The sequence below is a fragment of the Anas acuta genome, chromosome 17 (genome assembly GCF_963932015.1).
Source record: "Anas acuta chromosome 17, bAnaAcu1.1, whole genome shotgun sequence".
Lineage (NCBI taxonomy): Eukaryota > Metazoa > Chordata > Aves > Anseriformes > Anatidae > Anas > Anas acuta.
Window position 1 is genome coordinate 13,503,189 of NC_088995.1, and position 17,003 is coordinate 13,520,191.

At 35.1% G+C, this 17,003-nt stretch overlaps 1 protein-coding gene across 19 annotated transcripts in view; it reads left to right on the plus strand.

The window, feature by feature from the left end:
• Positions 1-17,003, plus strand: part of RIMBP2 (RIMS binding protein 2) — a 159,631-nt gene that overhangs the window by 111,061 nt on the left and 31,567 nt on the right. For 11 of the 19 annotated variants that reach the window (XM_068654282.1, XM_068654284.1, XM_068654289.1 and 8 more), the window contains 7 exons: positions 511-561; positions 2,748-2,768; positions 6,122-6,326; positions 11,299-11,450; positions 13,820-13,896; positions 15,145-15,254; positions 15,709-16,518. In XM_068654282.1, the coding sequence (XP_068510383.1) occupies positions 511-561; positions 2,748-2,768; positions 6,122-6,326; positions 11,299-11,450; positions 13,820-13,896; positions 15,145-15,254; positions 15,709-16,518 (1,426 nt within the window). The remainder of the gene's footprint in view (positions 1-510; positions 562-2,747; positions 2,769-6,121; positions 6,327-11,298; positions 11,451-13,819; positions 13,897-15,144; positions 15,255-15,708; positions 16,519-17,003) is intronic. The other 8 variants (XM_068654283.1, XM_068654287.1, XM_068654292.1 and 5 more) reach the window with 2 other exon arrangements.

Consider the following 17,003-nt stretch of genomic DNA (forward strand, 5'->3'; position numbering starts at 1 on the left):
GTACTCCCATTTACAGACAACCTTTCTTGTGGATATATTGAAGTGTTTTGTGAGCTATTTGTGTTGCTGCATGTAAAGAATGAGCTTAATTTTTGTTTTGCTTTTTCCTAACCAGTACAGTAGGTTTCTACTCTCTGAAACTCCTGCAATGTAGAATTGACAGAAATAGCTCATTTCTTGGTTTTATTTTAGAGGGTTTCAGAGATTCTTATGATATGTTCTTGCAGTTTGTTGTGCATGCTTGTCTTGCTCTAACTAAATGTTAATGCCACTAAGCTTCACTGAGATTCTGTCTCCTAAAAATATACAGGTATTTCAATGGCTTGAAACCAAAGTGCTGTAGTGTATTGCCCAAGCCAGCACTCCAAGACTTTTTTGAAGTCTTTGAATTTGAGTATACAGTATGCTACATTATGCAGTTACAATATTCTATATATAGCCTAATACATTTTTCTGTTCTTTTTTATTATTATTTATTTTATTTATTTATTTTCAATGTATGAAAACAAGGCTCAGGTTGAAGCTAAGAAGGAACATGAAGGAGCGGTTCAGTTGCTAGAGGTAAGAAGATATCCAGTCCTCTGGTTGTGGAGGTTCCATTCTGAATGCGATGAGTTAACAGGAATATCACTTCTGAAAGATTCAGTGCTATAAGGACAATTCAGTCATGAGAGCATTAAACTGGGCTGTTGGAAGTCACACGTGTCCCTCAGTTTCTGTTTGTATAAGATGGAAATTTTGGTACCGTTTTTTGTAAACTATTATCAGATGTATATCTGAGTATGTATATCAAATGTATAAAAAGGCCATCTTCAAATTTGTTATAGTCTGTTCAGTGATTTGCCCAGACCATTTTTAAATATCTGTGGGAATGGAGATCTGACAGCCTCCACAGGCAACCTCTTTTGGTCTTTCAGTACCTTCAATATGAAGAATATTATTCTTGCATCCTGTCTGAATTTTCTCAGGATGCTACTCATATTGATTGACTCTAATCCTATTGCTGTATATCACCAGCATGGCCTTTCTTTGCATTTCCCAACTAAGGTGCAGTGTGTTTTTAGAATTTGCCAGTGAACAGTGAATTTAGTAAGTAAACACTGTGAAATAAATTAATTTTTAGAGATGATTTTGGTAATTGGTTTTACTAATTTTTAAAACATTAAATAACTGCATATACTAAGGCAACATCATCCAGAAAGACACATCAAAAAATCTTAGTATTTTCATTAACAATTGCTCATAGCAATTGTGACTTTTGGTATGGTGCATTTCCTAGAAATTCATCCTAATGAAAAATCTAGTATTTTAGTCTTCTGTGCCTAAGGATACAGTACTGATTGTTTCTTGCATAGAAATAACATGATGAATAGGAGCAATTCTTACTCCCATTCAAAAACCATGAGCTTTGCTGCCAGCTTTAGTTGGAAACGGGCAAGGTTTACAAAACCTCTTTGTCTTCAACCAGAATTAAATTTTTACAGTTTTTTAATTGTGACTGTTACAGTAATGGAAATTCTATAGGGGATACACACAGGTATGGTTAAATTATGTATGCAAACACAAAAAATCAGATGACAATTCCAATAAATTAAAATACTTAAGTGGCTTCCTGGTGCTGACAAAACCGTTTATTTCTTTCCCAGTCTGGTATATAGCAATGCAGGATTACCCATGATGTTGTATAAGGTTATGTTGTATTACGTTGTAAAAAAAAAAAAAATCCTACAGCAAACAATTCCTTTCCAGTTTTCCAAAACTAGGCTCAACAGATTCTTTAAGTTACAATCATATGTTTTGATGCACATGGATAAGATTGTGTCAGGAAAAATAGGCACACAAGAAAGTAGCATCCTAACTGTATCCAGACCTACTTTTGTTCATTTTTGTTCTTCACTTTTTTCATTCATAACAAATTTTCAGTGATAACTACCAAACTAGATTTTCTGCCAGAGGAAAAGGTATTAAATGCTTATTCTTAACATAACTTACATATCCAAAGAATGTACAAGAACATAGATTGACTATAGCAAATATGTTTATCTGTATTTCATTTAGAAATCTGTTTCTAGTATATAATTTCTGGACTTTTTTTTCCTTCTAATGGTAGTTGTTCTGTCTGTGTAATTACTGGAGATGAATTTATGAAGATACACTTTCTGATGCATTGATAATCTCTTTTTTTTAAACAAACAAACAAACAAAAAGTTTATTTAAAATTAATATTCCCATGGAAAGGTTTTACTCATATGCTTTCATTATTAACACATATATTAAATTTGTTTTGCCTTTAAGAATATAAGATAATAATTTAGTGCATGGTGGAAAGTATATAATGCAGGAAAACACAAGTAGAAACAAAGCAGGCAAGTGATTATTTACCACCTTAAGCTAAACAAAATTCCTATTTAGCTGATTTGTTTGCAAACTTTGATTTGCATAACTCCATCAAGGTTTCTTAAGCTTTTGTTTTTTGTTGCCTTAGGCCCATTAATTCTTAGCATTTGGTTTATTTAATCTGCTTTTTGCAATTCAAGATCAGCAGTGGTATGGATTTCTCAAATGTTCTATAGTGTGTTTTGTGTTAATGCATGTTTTTACACCTGTTAACTGTTCCAACGGTTTTTGCTTTGAAATGTTAAAAAAAAAAAAAAAGTGTTCAAAAACTGTTTTTATTTCTTTGTTTATTTCACATCTCTTTGTTTACTGTGTCTTGTTTGAAATTTATTGCTTTGCACTTCATCCAGAACACGCTGGACAGCATGCAGGTATTTTAGGGCATTATTCTCCATTCCCTGTCCCAAATCCTGCACTTCCCTTTAAAATAAGTATGATAGTCCTACCTAACCTTCCATGGCATGTGTGCTAAAACCATTGTTATGCAAGCATGCTTGGTATTGATTGGCCTGATACCGAATTGCTGAAAACAGATTTTTTTTTTTATACAAGAGATTAACCTCCAAATATGGCATGATTTAATGAAGAAACAAATACTGTTTCTGAAAGTGAACTTCTTGTGAGCATGCCCACTAAGAATGGTTTGATAGTTTATTCAAGATTGTAGCTTTCAGACTGTGTGGATTTTACCTGAATTCAGATCATTTCATTGTTTATACAAAGACAACTTTATGCCATATTTTCACCTTGGCTTGATTTATTTAGACACCTACTGAAAGCCATTCCTGCTACATAAACAGTTAAACTATGAAATAAAATACTAGTCTGAATTCAAGCTATCCACCTGGAAAGCTGCTCATCATCTTATCTGTCTTGTGTGAACAATATCTGTCTTGTCATAGATGAAGTCTGCTTGATTTTATGTTTAAGAAGCTGTTTAGCACTGTGTATTTTATGAGAAATTTAAGTTCTCATAACTCAGTCCTAAGTGAAGTACATTCGGTATGGTCTGCAGTGAGGATGTCTTGTCACACAAGGACTGCTGTAGGTAGGTTCAGTTGTAGGGAGATCTGGTAGACGTGACACTTTTGCGCTATTTTTATTGAGACTATCTGGGCAGTGCCATGATAAAGAGTTACAAATTCAGTGCTTCTGAGAATACAAGCACATGCTTCATTTCATTGTGCATCATTTCATATATGTATGAGCACGTTGATTTCTGTAGAGAAGTGAGTCTGGCTAATTAAAAATGAACCAAACACCTCTCTGGAATCAGGAAACAAAGATGGATACAGGGATGCCTCCTGTTACTTCTGTACTATTGTGGATCTTACGGTAATTTTTCTTTTATAAGCACCAGATTTGTGCTCACTTCTAACTCACAAGCTTGATTAAACAAAGCAGTAAAGGCATTTTTCTTTCAGGCTTCGTACTATCCTGAGAGGACAACTCTAGATAAAGATTCTAGATGATCAAAAGAAAAGTGACATACTTTTGGTACATACTGCAATGCAAATCAGTTATTAAATATATATATATATATTTTTTTTTCAAAAATATGTTTCTAAGGCAGCCTTAGCATCTTGTTGGGGTCATGATGTCTTTATTTTTTATCTTATGCTAGAGTTTCCATAACTTCATGCAGAAAGGTCTATGTGTATTTTTAGAGAGCTGAATAGCTTGTCCTAAAACTTTCTGTTGGAAAGAGAGGGATCTAAAAATCTAAAGCATTTTATTTCTTTGTCTATTTAATATTCTTTTAAAATTGTATATAGATGTCTTATTTGTGCAACAAAGTGACAAGTAGCAAGGACTCACATTTCAGTTGCTGAAAACCACAGTGAAAAGATAAAAGATAAAATCAAACAAAGCATTTAATATTTGTGTAAAAGTCGCACAATTCTTCTCTATCTTACTACATTCCATTTCATAGTCAGTCATATACACTGAGACTTTTTTAGCAGAACTAAATTAATTTGTGTTTTTATAAGTACAAAGAAAATACATCCTCAAAATTTATTGTAGCTTTAAAAATGTATTTATTCCAAAAAAGGAACAAGCAAACGCACAATCATTAGTGAGGAAATTTGGATTCATATGTTCTTCTGGGGACTATAAGGAGTGTTTTGTTTATCTTTAGTTGTGCTAAGATCCTTCTATTGGTGTTATGTAATATGTGTAGTTTTCTTCATATGTATTACATGCATTTTTCCTCCTCATAGGAACTGAGAAAATCTTTCTCTTCCAAGAAAAAGAAACCTTAGCACACTTGAATGAACCTAATTGATATCCAGCCTTCCTTTGTTAGCACAGCTGTTTAAATAGGCTGTTTAAATATTATAAAGGGGTTTTAATGAAGGAAAGTGATGTTTTTTCATCATGAAGCATCAGATTAGGATCTAACGCATGAGCTTTCCATTTAAGGACCCTATTACTGCTTCTGAGCTGCTTCTGCTTGCAGTGTTAAGGTCACAGCATGTGAGCCATGGGTGCTCCCTAGGTCACAAACAGTAGTCTCTCTGGCACATTTCTGGAGTACAGACCAACTGCTTTCCCCTGTGTGAAAATCAGACCTCACAAGCGAATTTCTCAGGAGTTTTGCTAATTCTTCAGTCTTCTCAACAGGCGTTAATTAATGTGATCTTTCCCAGCCTTCTGGGAAATCTTGATTTCTGTTTGTACTCATCAAGAACACCTTATAGTGTATGCAAGCAGATATGCAGGCTGTTTATAGATGCAGATTGAAATTTAAATGTGCTATATTAAAATCATTAATATATTCTTAATTTAGCTGGTACACTAAATGTGCAGATTTGGATAAAATGAAAGGTATTTTCATGTTTCACTGTCTTTGCCACTCTTAAATTTACTTTGAGTTAAAGCTGTAGAAAAAATCCTGAATTCCCATGCCATTTGTAATTCTTTTCATCCAGGGAATCTTTCCTTTCAGTTACACCATCCATTTTTTTCATGTGAAGATTTCTTAAACAGTATGCAGGCAAATTTTGCAAGTCATCACAGAAGCTTATCTTTTAAGTTCCGTTTTGTTATTTCCTGATGCCTCAGAATTATAACAGAAATGAAATGTTTGCCCACAGTGACATTTTTATACTTCTTCCAAGCTTGCAAACAATCTTCCCTTGGCTGCTGTCTGAATTACTTCTGTGTGGTTTGGCACATACAGTGAGGAGCATTATTTTTGAAAGGGAATTCAGCCAGTAGCTAGTCCCACGTTCTGCATGATCCAATGTTTTTTGCTGTTCTTGTTGGTTTCTAATATATTAAAGTTTACCTAGCGATTCAGAATTCTTCAACTTAATAGTTGAGGATGGGCAAACCTTGGAAAAGTACCTGGGTTTTAGAAAACATTGGAAAAATATACAAAAGTGACATTCAGATACGTGTGTATGTCACAATGCCATACGTTCTGTTTGCAGGTGTTCTTGGCAGTGATGTTCTTAGCACTGCCAAAAATTATGATGAGAAATTTCCACTTTGGGAATTGGGGATGAGAAGAATATTTACCTCAATATTGAAGAGTTACTAAAAGGTTTTGTTCTAAATATGAGTGAGAACTTAGGGGGACAAAAACTGGGGGCAACAAAAAACAATGGGTGTTTTTATCCCAAATAGTTTGCCTATCCTGGTACTTTTGGAAAATCAAATCCTTTCATAACTTGCTCTGATATCAGACAAATGTCTGTGTTATGTCTTGCTTGTGCAGGCCAAGGTCCGAGAGCTAGAGGAAAAATGCCGGACACAAAGTGAACAATTTAACCTCCTGTCCAGAGAGCTGGAGAAGTTTCGGCAGCAAGCAGGGAAGATTGATCTCCTGAGCAGTAACACAGTAGCATCCTCAGATATTCCTGGTTCTCCCAGTAAATCTCTATCCCAGTTAGTGAATGGAATAGCCACTTCTATAGGCAAAGGTAAGAACGTGCATTTTGTTTCACAGAATCATAGAATCACTAAGATTGGAAAAGATTTCTAAGATCAACTGGTGTCTGATCTGTCCTGTAGGTTTTAAGAAGCAACTCAATGGTGTAAATAGAGTTTGATTATATAAATGGAAGATAGAATTTGGTCCTGATCCTGTTTAGTGACTTGTTTAAATTTCAGAGTATTTCTTAGACCTTCACTGAGATTGTTCTGGATTTATTCAAGTAGCAGAATTCTCTCTACTCATTGTTAGGTGTAGCAGTAAGAAACCTGTTCAATGCTAAAATGATGTATTCCTTATGTAAAGATCTACTTCTGTTGAAAGTAGAAAGACTAACAGTATATAAAGGCTTTGTTGGAAAATTTTCTTAAAACTTTGCTAAAGTTTCAGGGGCAGGAGTTGGTCTGCTATCTTGTTGAAGTAACAATTCACGGGGAAATCAAAAACAGACACAATGCACTACCCATTACATTAAAAAAAACTTGTAGATAGTGCTAAGCAGAAAATGGGAAAACTTAATGGAATATTTTTATAAATATGAAAATGTTTTTGGTTTAGTTGCATTTTTTCAGCAGAAAGTACAGACTTCATTAAAAAAAAAAGAAATTAAAATATAAAATAAATTTTTGACAGAAGCAAACGCTGTCTGTCTAAACACAAATTCTGCCACAAAGTGGTTTTGGTTGAAAAGGAGTTTCATGGGATGTATTTTAACACACCTGAGGAGGAATAATACCCATAGTTGTTTATTAAACTGTGCAAATGTGTTTAAAATTTTAACCATGTTTAAATTGGTATTTGAACACTTAAATACTGGGTATTTCAGAAACTGAGAAGTTACACCATTGTTGATATAAGTTTTAAAAGAAATGGAGAATGTAAAGTTAAAAAAAAAAAAATCTGTATTGGTGTTTTTATGCATAAAGTACCTAGTATGCTCAGCTCAGTGTGTGTTTTGACAGGCTCTGTTTTGAATTTTCACCAGGTCATAATTGCCTGTTGCCAGAGGCAACTGCTCCTCCAGACCACACATCTTTGTTAACAATTCATTATTCATAAAAAGTTTCAAGGCAAGAAGTTACCTGAGGACACCTGAAAGGAACCTGCATGTACATTTTTAGATTGTGTATAACTATGTTGTTATCAGGGCTGAGAAGTGTTCTCACAAGCAGGTGATACTTAGCTCAGTATCACCCATGACAGAATAATTTTTACTACTTATTCTACAAAGAAACACTTATAGTTTCCTGTTATCAGATAATTTCCATAGCTTACAAATTCCCCTGAAATTGTTTTAGGATAAATATAAAGAGGAAGTAGACAAACAAAATAGTCTGTATTTATTTGTTTTATTTAATCTTGTTAAGCTTCTAGAAAAATTGTGAGGTGTAGGGCCTAGAAATCACAAATCATTTCCATATCACTATAGATGAGCAGTTATTTTTGGTGAAGGGTGCCACACTCAGAGTGAAACCAAGTCAGAAGAAACCAGGGTGACATCCTTCTTTTATTTTGCTTCAGTGACTCTGTACTTTATATGGCTTAGTTTTTTAAAACACAAAATTATAGCTGTTTGCAGTCTCACCCACTGTGGTGTATATATAAGCTTAAAAGGCTCTTCTGGAGCTGCAAATCTTACCTAAGTGGATATTAAAGTGCATTAAATAGAGAATTCACAAGATGTTACCTGATGGCTGTAAGAATTTAGCAGAAATTTCCTTAATAACAACAGGATTAGCTCTTCATGTCCCTAAGGGTAGGATTTTCAAAGCAAGACATATTTTTAGAAAGGTAATTAAGTACTGAAATGTTGTTTAGGCAGCTTGTGAAGGTCCAGTCTTTATCTCTGGAGTTGATCTAAATAGTCCTCAGTCCTCAAATAAAAATCAACTAAACATTCTGAGGTCCTGACTCAAACTTAACACACTATGTAGTATTTATTCTATAACTGCTAATAGAAACAGCTTTTAATAAAACCTTCAAAATAAAATAAACAAAAATCCTGAAAAAAGATCTGGACTGGAAACACGGAACACAGCTAGGTATGTACTGAAGTCACTTAAAGGCCTTGCTCTCAAAGCCTTTTTTCATAACCTATTGATTTTTATACTACTTAGAATTCAGGGCCTGCAGCACTGTAGTATAAACATCAGAAATCCTTAGACAATATTCATTCTCAGTATGAATACAATGATAACAATAAAATAATGTTTAAGCAAGTGGGTAGAATGTCTAATTATTGAAATCAACTATTTCAGAATAATGATGGTAATGCTAAAGCAAGTTCTTCAAACCAGAAGTGTAATTATTTTTATTATGTGTAAGGAAAAAAGAGCACATGAGGAAACACAAGGACAGCTTTCAAAGCAAAGCAAATGACGGAAATGAGATCAGTTTATGACCAGCTGCTTTGCCTTAATTAACAATTTTTAAATGTATCAGGAAATGAAATAAACCTAGCCAGAATAGATTAGAACATAAAAAGTTCACTCTGAGCATATAATAATGTCACAACCCAATACAAAAACCTTCAAGATTTATTATTCATCAGATAAAGGGTGCATTTAAATGGCCTATCTAGATAATTTAGGTAGTTCATAATGAATCAGCAGTCCCATAAATAAAATGGAGAGGCTAATTGTACTTCAGCTATGGTCAGTTTCAGTTCTGCCTGAGACATTTAAATTAAGTTTGGAGTTCTTCTTTGCCTCTTTCCTTGGAGGGGTGTTCAGATTTCCTTGACAGGTTGTTGCTAGTAATGGCCATTTTGATGGCATATGGATTTTACAAGACTTAACACACACACGCACACGCACGCGCACGCACACGCACACGCACGCACACGCACACGCACGCACACGCACACGCACACGCACACGCACGCACACACACACACACACACACACACACACACAAAAAAAAAAAAAAAAAAAGCACATGGCTTTTTAATTCTCCTAAAATTTAGAGGTAAAAGAGACATTTCTAGAAGCTTCTGGATGTTCTTATGAACTAGTACCTTGGTGGTTTTTTTCAGTGTTAGTTTTATCCACAATGAAAATATAAAGGCAAAGATGCATTTTTAATTAGTTTCCAGTGAAAGAACAAATTTTAAGAGTTTTAATTGGTCTCATTCCTCCATATTCATACTGTTGTTCAAGCCCATACATCTCAATGAATTGCCTTGGCTGAAGAAGAAAATCATCCTAGCAAAGCAAGGGCTAGATTTTCTAAGAATCTCTCTCCACACTTTGTATGTAGTGCAACAAATTTAGTAATAAAGCCAGGAGGTATGAGACCAAACAGCAGTTTCCTTTGAATGAATAATCACAGTTGGAACAATTATTTACAGGCTTGGCTCTGACAGGCTGATATGGCAAGCACATTAACAGCAAACAGAAGGAGCTAAATTGGCTAAAGGTTTCTTAACAGGGATGACTTTTCTGTTATACATGTGAGAAAGGTTCCAAGAACAAAATATGCAGCCTTTACCAGCCTGAGGACTGCTGCAAGCAGGGCTGATTGGAAGAAATCTTTTGTATGGTGACTGGTACATTTCCCTGTTGTCAGTGTGCTTAAGCTGTCTTGCTGTAAATTACACTAATGCAGAAAAAAAATTAATCATTTTGGACTAAGGAGCACACCAGAAAAAAAAACTCTGATGTTATGTTTTGGAGGTTATGGTCTTCTGCAAAATGAATAAAGAAGTTCCAGTGTTAATTCCAGGTGACGTGTCTAGGAAGTTTGCAATTCAGTAGCAAAACTTTGCTGTCCAGACTTCTGGCAGAACTGGAGAGGAAATACCAAACCTGCACATATCTATGGTCTGAAAAATTAGAGCATAGACTTGTTATGTTAATGAGAAAAAGTGAAGAGGAGAGAAGACACCCTGGATATCTGATTGTGTCAGCAATGCCCCAGACTTTGCTATATATAACTTCTGCTGATGCTGCGGGTATAATTATGCTCAGTTTACAATTTTCTGCTTCTTTTCACGTGGTTTGGGGACTAACCTAATAGTGAAGGAGGAAAGCTGTGAAAATATTTTATATTTCACCTTTTTAGGTTCTCTTGCAACCTTAATGAAGTTGTTCTTTTTACGTATGTCTCCTCACCACTAGGTCTAGTTTTCACTTTAGACAATAGGAGATTAGTGTGTTCAGCCTCTTGTAAGCCTTTCTCCTTAGGTCCTTTAAATGTGCAGTATATATTGTCTTTATTTTTAAGTGTGTTTAAAAAGCACAATAATATATATATATATATATATATATATATATATATATATATATATATAAAGTATTTGGAGATGTTTTCTTTTTCATAGTTTCTCTTTAAAAAAAAAATAATTGATGGCAATATGATCTAATTGTGTGTTTAGTACTGGTGTTAATGAGGTACTCATAAGAAATATGCAACAGGTATTCTTGGAACTTATTGGCCCCGCAGCATGCCAAAATACTTCCCTTCATTTCAAAATGAATATCCTGCCAACCAAATGACTTCCATGTCAGTCACTTTCTTTGAAGACAATTGCACAACTTGATTTTATTTTCCAGAATATGAGAGAGTCACCAAAAGAAATAGAGGGGTTCCAACAGTAGCTTTCTAGTCCTGAACATGTTCAACGACATGGCAAATTACTTTACTTCTCCAAAGATATCAAGGTGCTCAGAACTAAAACAGAATTCTTTGCATTATGGAAAGCTTTAACTTTTATTTTTTTGAATTAAAATAGCCTCACTATCTACATGATGTTCCACTACATAATGTTGACTTATGTAATCTGTCAAAAGGCTGTGAAGTAGTAGGCTTAGCTACTTTTCTTTTCTTCACTCTACCTACCCTAGTGTTTTTCTAGAATGATTTCTAAAAGGAGGAGAAAATAACTCTCTTCTTGTTATTAGTTGGAAATGTTTCTCTTGAAAGCAATTATTTATTCTTTCATGTGTTTTCTTCACTGCCAGGTCATGAAAGTCCTTCTGGAAGTCGTTGTGTGATTTCAGAATTTATACGACCTCTTCAAATATCTGGAGACAAACCAGAGCAATTGTCTGTCAAACCTACATTCTTGTCCAAGTCAAGATCTGGTGCCCCAAGATGCAGATTTGATTCAGATGTGAGTCTTTTGAAGTTTGTTACTGGAAATGTGTGTTATGGGGCCAGGATCTCTTCTCCAGGGACTGATGTGGGATCATCCATCTCCTTTGAAAAGACAAGAATATTCTCATTGTCTGAGACAAATTGTGAATGTGACCAGTGGGAATTTCACTGAACTTTTCAAAGTCTTAGTTGATATGCTAGTTACATGGTATGACAAATGCATGTGTAAGACCCTTAGGCTTCTATGAAAATCTCATCCTTGCATTCAGAGTTCTGCATTACTTGTGTGCTTAAAAGGTGCAGGTCAGTACTTCTGTCTGTGTCTGTTTTGGTGTATGTCTGTTACTAAGGTATATTATTATTATTGTATCTACCAAAATATGTGACTTTGATACAGCCTTGGTATCTACATGTAAAAGAGCAATTCTGACCAGTGCCCTGTCAAGGCAAGTGTGCTTTAGGCTTGAGAAGTGGCTCATTTTGCAGTACTTGTTCTTTGCCTGGTTTTCATGACGTGTTAATTTTCTCACCACAACTAGGCTCATACCACCTGCTATAAGCAGTTTCTAAACACTCTTGTAAACTAATTTGGAGCATTTAATCTAAACTCTTACACTATTCAACTTTCCAACTTGTATTTAATTGTACTTTTGAGAGGTCCTTCTTAAAAAGGTTTTCTAGTTTTTAGTAGAATTCTTGTAGAAAGCCAGTGGGAAACTCCTAAGAACTTTACAAAGACAATGTGACAAGTTGGTTGTTGATATTTAGGGAAAATTTTAAATATAAGAAGGTATAGGACACATTTTGAAAGCTTTATAGAAAGGTATAATATTATATATTAAATATTATATGCCTGTTATATGTGGGCAAACAGAAATGAAGAAATTATCTTTACTTTGTACCCTCAGCTTACAGTCCTGACTCCCATTTTTATCTTTACAGAAGTAAATAAATTGAAACTGTGTGAATATTCTCTACTATTTTATGTTCATTGCTACTGAAACTCTGAAAATTGATAAAATCCAAATGATTTTAAATGGATCGCAAGACTGAGTATGGTGTAGGATATTCAACAACATATTAGATTTTAGTACAGTAGAAATTCCATGGTTGTTACTATGGATTATCCACAAATAAATATATTATGTGTCCTTACCACCATGAAATGTGGAACATTCACTTCTTTTTGTAGAGGCCACAGAAAAAGCAGCCCGAAGTAGTCAAACCAGAAACAGCAGCTTAGCAATGAGATTTAGGGAAGCAGAACTAACAGCAAGGAACAGAAGACATGCATGTCAAATTTAATTCATTTTTTCTATTGTTTTTGAGTTATCTCTCACTGAGAATGTCAAGCCCTCTTTTGCAGAATTGTTCTTTGTGTGCTGTCTTGAGTGTAATTATGTGATACATACTTACCTTATGCAAGCACACAGAAATTAAGTTCCATTCTTTTTTAGAAGTATTCAGACCCAAAGGAGAGTGTGTTAATAAAATCATTAGGAAATGTGGATGAAAACTTGACATGAGCTTGGCAGTGCATGCTTGCATCCCAGAAGGCCAACTGCATCCTGGGCTGCATCAACAGAGGAGTGGCCAACAGGTCAAGGGAGGTGATTGTCCAGCAGGTCGAGGGAATGTGATTTCAGATAATAGAAAGTGTGGAATTCAACAGTTGCTGCTGCTGCAGATTGGATTGGATTGGAAAGGGGACTGCATTTTATGTGATATTCATTGTTTCCAGCTATGTGGAAACTGATACTCGCACCAGCTCAGAAACTCATCATTTGTCTCAAGTATTTAGCTACTAGTATCACGGTGCTATGGTAGTTTTCTAATTAAAATAGTAGAGTATCATTTTAGGTCGTCTGTATAATTACATAGCTGTATTATGAAACACTAGATATATCACCTATGATAGGTCACTCTGGAGTAACTGAGTTTCTTGTATTTTAATAAAGACTTCACTAAAAGCTTTGTCAGGAGGGTGAGATGGTCAGAGGCTAGTATGGTTAAGTAACTTCAATCATGAAAGTGAGTGGACATGACATCTTCATGCATCTCTACTTACCAAATGACAAAGAACCAATCCACATTTGGATTGATTTTGCAAGCTTTTGAGGAAAATCAATATCTAGACTCAGAAACATCATCTGAATCTTTGGAATATATCAAGAAATAGCTCGATTTCTATGCCATGCTAGAATCTGAATTGCAATTCCTTCATAGCCTAAGACCTACTATGCAAAAGTGCCTAATTCTGTTCTATATTAGAATTTCTTTTTTTTTTTTTTTTTTAATGTTGCACATTCTCTGTCAGATTTATATTGTCTGATATAAAAGTGGTGCATGCATCTTTTAGAAATCTTTGTTTTGTTTTCTTTACAGATGGATAATGATCAGAATTCCAATACCTCAAAGCAGAGATATTCTGGGAAAGTCCATCTTTGTATTGCCCGTTACAGGTAACAAAACCAGCTCATTGCACATATAATACATAGTTGTAATATTCAACATGACTTTGTTTCGCTTTTGGGAGGTAGGTTAACAGAGCTATGTCCCTGCTTCCTTTGGGCTGTGAGTCTACTTCTACAGCATAAGGGAGGGAGCAGTGTGCCTTGCAGCATGCAGAGATGATTGTCTGTTAGATTTAGATAAACTAGGCTTTTCAGGGGATACAGCCCAAAGCTGGCAGGTAATAAATAATTGGTCAGCTGAATTCCTTAGTATTTGATGTTCACTTGCTTCTAATAGCATAAGACTACAAAAACAGAAAATAGTTATTTTCACTGTAAACCAAGCTTGAGACTGCTGTAGATAGCAGCCCCCTTTCCTGTTTGCCAAGGCTGCAAAACACATTTCCACACACTTCAATTCTGAGAAAATGCAGTTATCCTTGGGAGCATTTGCATCCTGAGGATAACCGTATCACTGCATCTACTGTCATCAGCAATTCTGCTGTCTTATAGTTTTATATTTCAGGATGATTTTAAACAGATTCTAATATTTATTCAAGATTACTAGAACAATTATAACATGTGGATGCTCTTTTAAGCACTAATACACTGCTGGTGCCAAATGACATTTCAGTCTCCTGGCCAGGCCTGTTTTCTACAACACCTTACAGCAAAAAATTATTATCTGCCTGTAGTTAACTCATAAGCTGCATTCATGCTTCGAGATTAATATGGATTCAAACACTTCTAACAAGTTTTGTCTATGAGTAGCTTGCTTTAGCTGTAGCTTACTGTTTTTGTCTCTATTTAATTTGTCTCTGTTGAAATTTAATAACTTGTGTAAAAGACCGTCATATAAAACAAACAGAAGATGTGGATTGGAAGAGATGTCCCAAATGAGATCTCCTTAATTCTTTTTTTTTTTTTTTTAATAAAGATTTAGGCCAGGGTATTCAAAGAGATCTAAGTGAAAAAAAATGTGAGTAAATTCTCTGGAAAAGGATGTGATTTTAAGTGTATAGTGTTTAAGTGAATATGTTGTGTTTCATGGCAGTTTGTTGGCAATACAGTTCATAGAGGCAGTACAACAAACTCACCTAGACTCCATTCAAAATATGTTTCAGAAGGTAATCAGAAACAGCAAACCAACGACTTATCTAATGCACCCTTAGAAGTGTATACCTTCTTCTGATTAGTATTCAGTTATGTGGTGGTTGTAAATGAACACGCATATTTTTCATCTCTACTCCTTTGCAGTTACAACCCTTTCGATGGACCAAATGAAAATCCAGAAGCAGAGCTCCCCCTTACGGCAGGAAAGTACCTTTATGTGTATGGAGATATGGATGAAGATGGTTTTTATGAAGGTATTTATTTTTTTTTAATCTGTAAATTCATGCTAAAAGATGCAGATTCAAATCAGTGTTAAATACACTCCATGTGCTTTCCTTCATCTACTACAAAATCAGTTGCTAAAATTACCCCTATCATCTTTGTGTTAATTAACAGAGTTTCTGCACTGGCAAAACCACTCCTTGCAGGCATAGCTAATTATAAGATATTTTATATTGTCAGCTTTTCCTACTTGAAAGATAAGATTTAAGGTGACAAGAAAACTTACTGTGAGTTCTCTTGTGTTGTTTTTTTTTTTATTATTATTATTATTTTTTTGCTACACTGAAACCTTACTTTCTCTAACTGTGAATGCTGTTTATGTATAGCTTTCATCTGTATCTTCTTCCTTATCTACTTATTGCAAGTCATTAATGTGCAGGAGAAATGCACTTCGAGGACTTTAATGACATTATTCTCTCTCACCAGGGGAACTCCTAGATGGACAGAGAGGACTAGTCCCTTCAAATTTTGTGGATTTTGTTCAAGACAACGAGACCCGTTTATCAAGCACGTTAAGCAGTGAACAAGATCAGAATTTTATCAACCATTCGGGTTCTACTTTAGAAGGAGACATCCTAGAGATAAGTCCACCAAGTCACATAGACTCTAGCATAATCAGCAATGGCGCAGGGACTCTGGATGTGAACATCGATGAAATTGGAGAAGACATTGTGCCTTATCCTAGAAAAATCACCCTTATTAAACAACTAGCCAAAAGTGTTATTGTGGGCTGGGAGCCACCGGTAGTGCCACCCGGATGGGGAACCATTAGCAGCTATAATGTTCTGGTTGACAAAGAAGTACGGATGAACATAGCCTTGGGAAGCAGAACGAAAGCCCTTATAGAAAAGCTTAACATTTCTACTTGTACATACCGAATATCAGTTCAGAGCATTACAAACAAGGGTAACTCGGACGAACTGCAGTGCAGTTTGTTAGTTGGGAAGGACGTAATTGTAGCCCCCTCTAATCTTAAAGTGGACAACATAACCCAGATTTCTGCTGAGCTGTCCTGGCTCCCTACAAATAGTAACTACAGCCATGTCATCTTTCTTAATGAAGAAGAATTTGACATTGTCAAGGCTGCTAGCTACAAGTACCATTTTTTTAATTTGAAACCCAATATGGCTTACAAGGTGAAGGTCATGGCAAAGCCCCATCAGATGCCCTGGCAGCTTCCCCTAGAACAACGAGAAAAAAAGGAAGCCTTTGTGGAATTTTCTACATTGCCAGCAGGTTTGATATTTTTCTTCCTACCCCAAAACTCTGCAGTTAAATTTCTCTGAAAAATTCTAAATAAATTAACCTAACCTTTAGCTTTATACTGTAATCACTGTCACATTCATGGGAAGACTGCAGATTATTAGATTGCTTTATGGTATCTATAATTAATTCCTCTCCTGCTTTATTCTCCTCCTGGTTCCTGGGTACATTCTGGAGAGAGAAACTAGGGAAAGACATGTTTATCTCCATTATGGATCACATGCTAATTTTTATCAGAATAATCTCAATTTGTTTTTAATTAGTCTAGTTATGCTAGTTCTGGTAATTATTTATTTTTGTTGGTGTGGACAGTGCTGGAAATAAACAGTTATTACTTCTAGAATATTATCTGTATGTTGTTTGTGTGTCTGAATGCACTTTTTACAGGGATGACCCAACTCTCTTCTGTAATGAAAAGCATTATGGATAGCATAGCGGATTATGCAGTGATTTAAGGG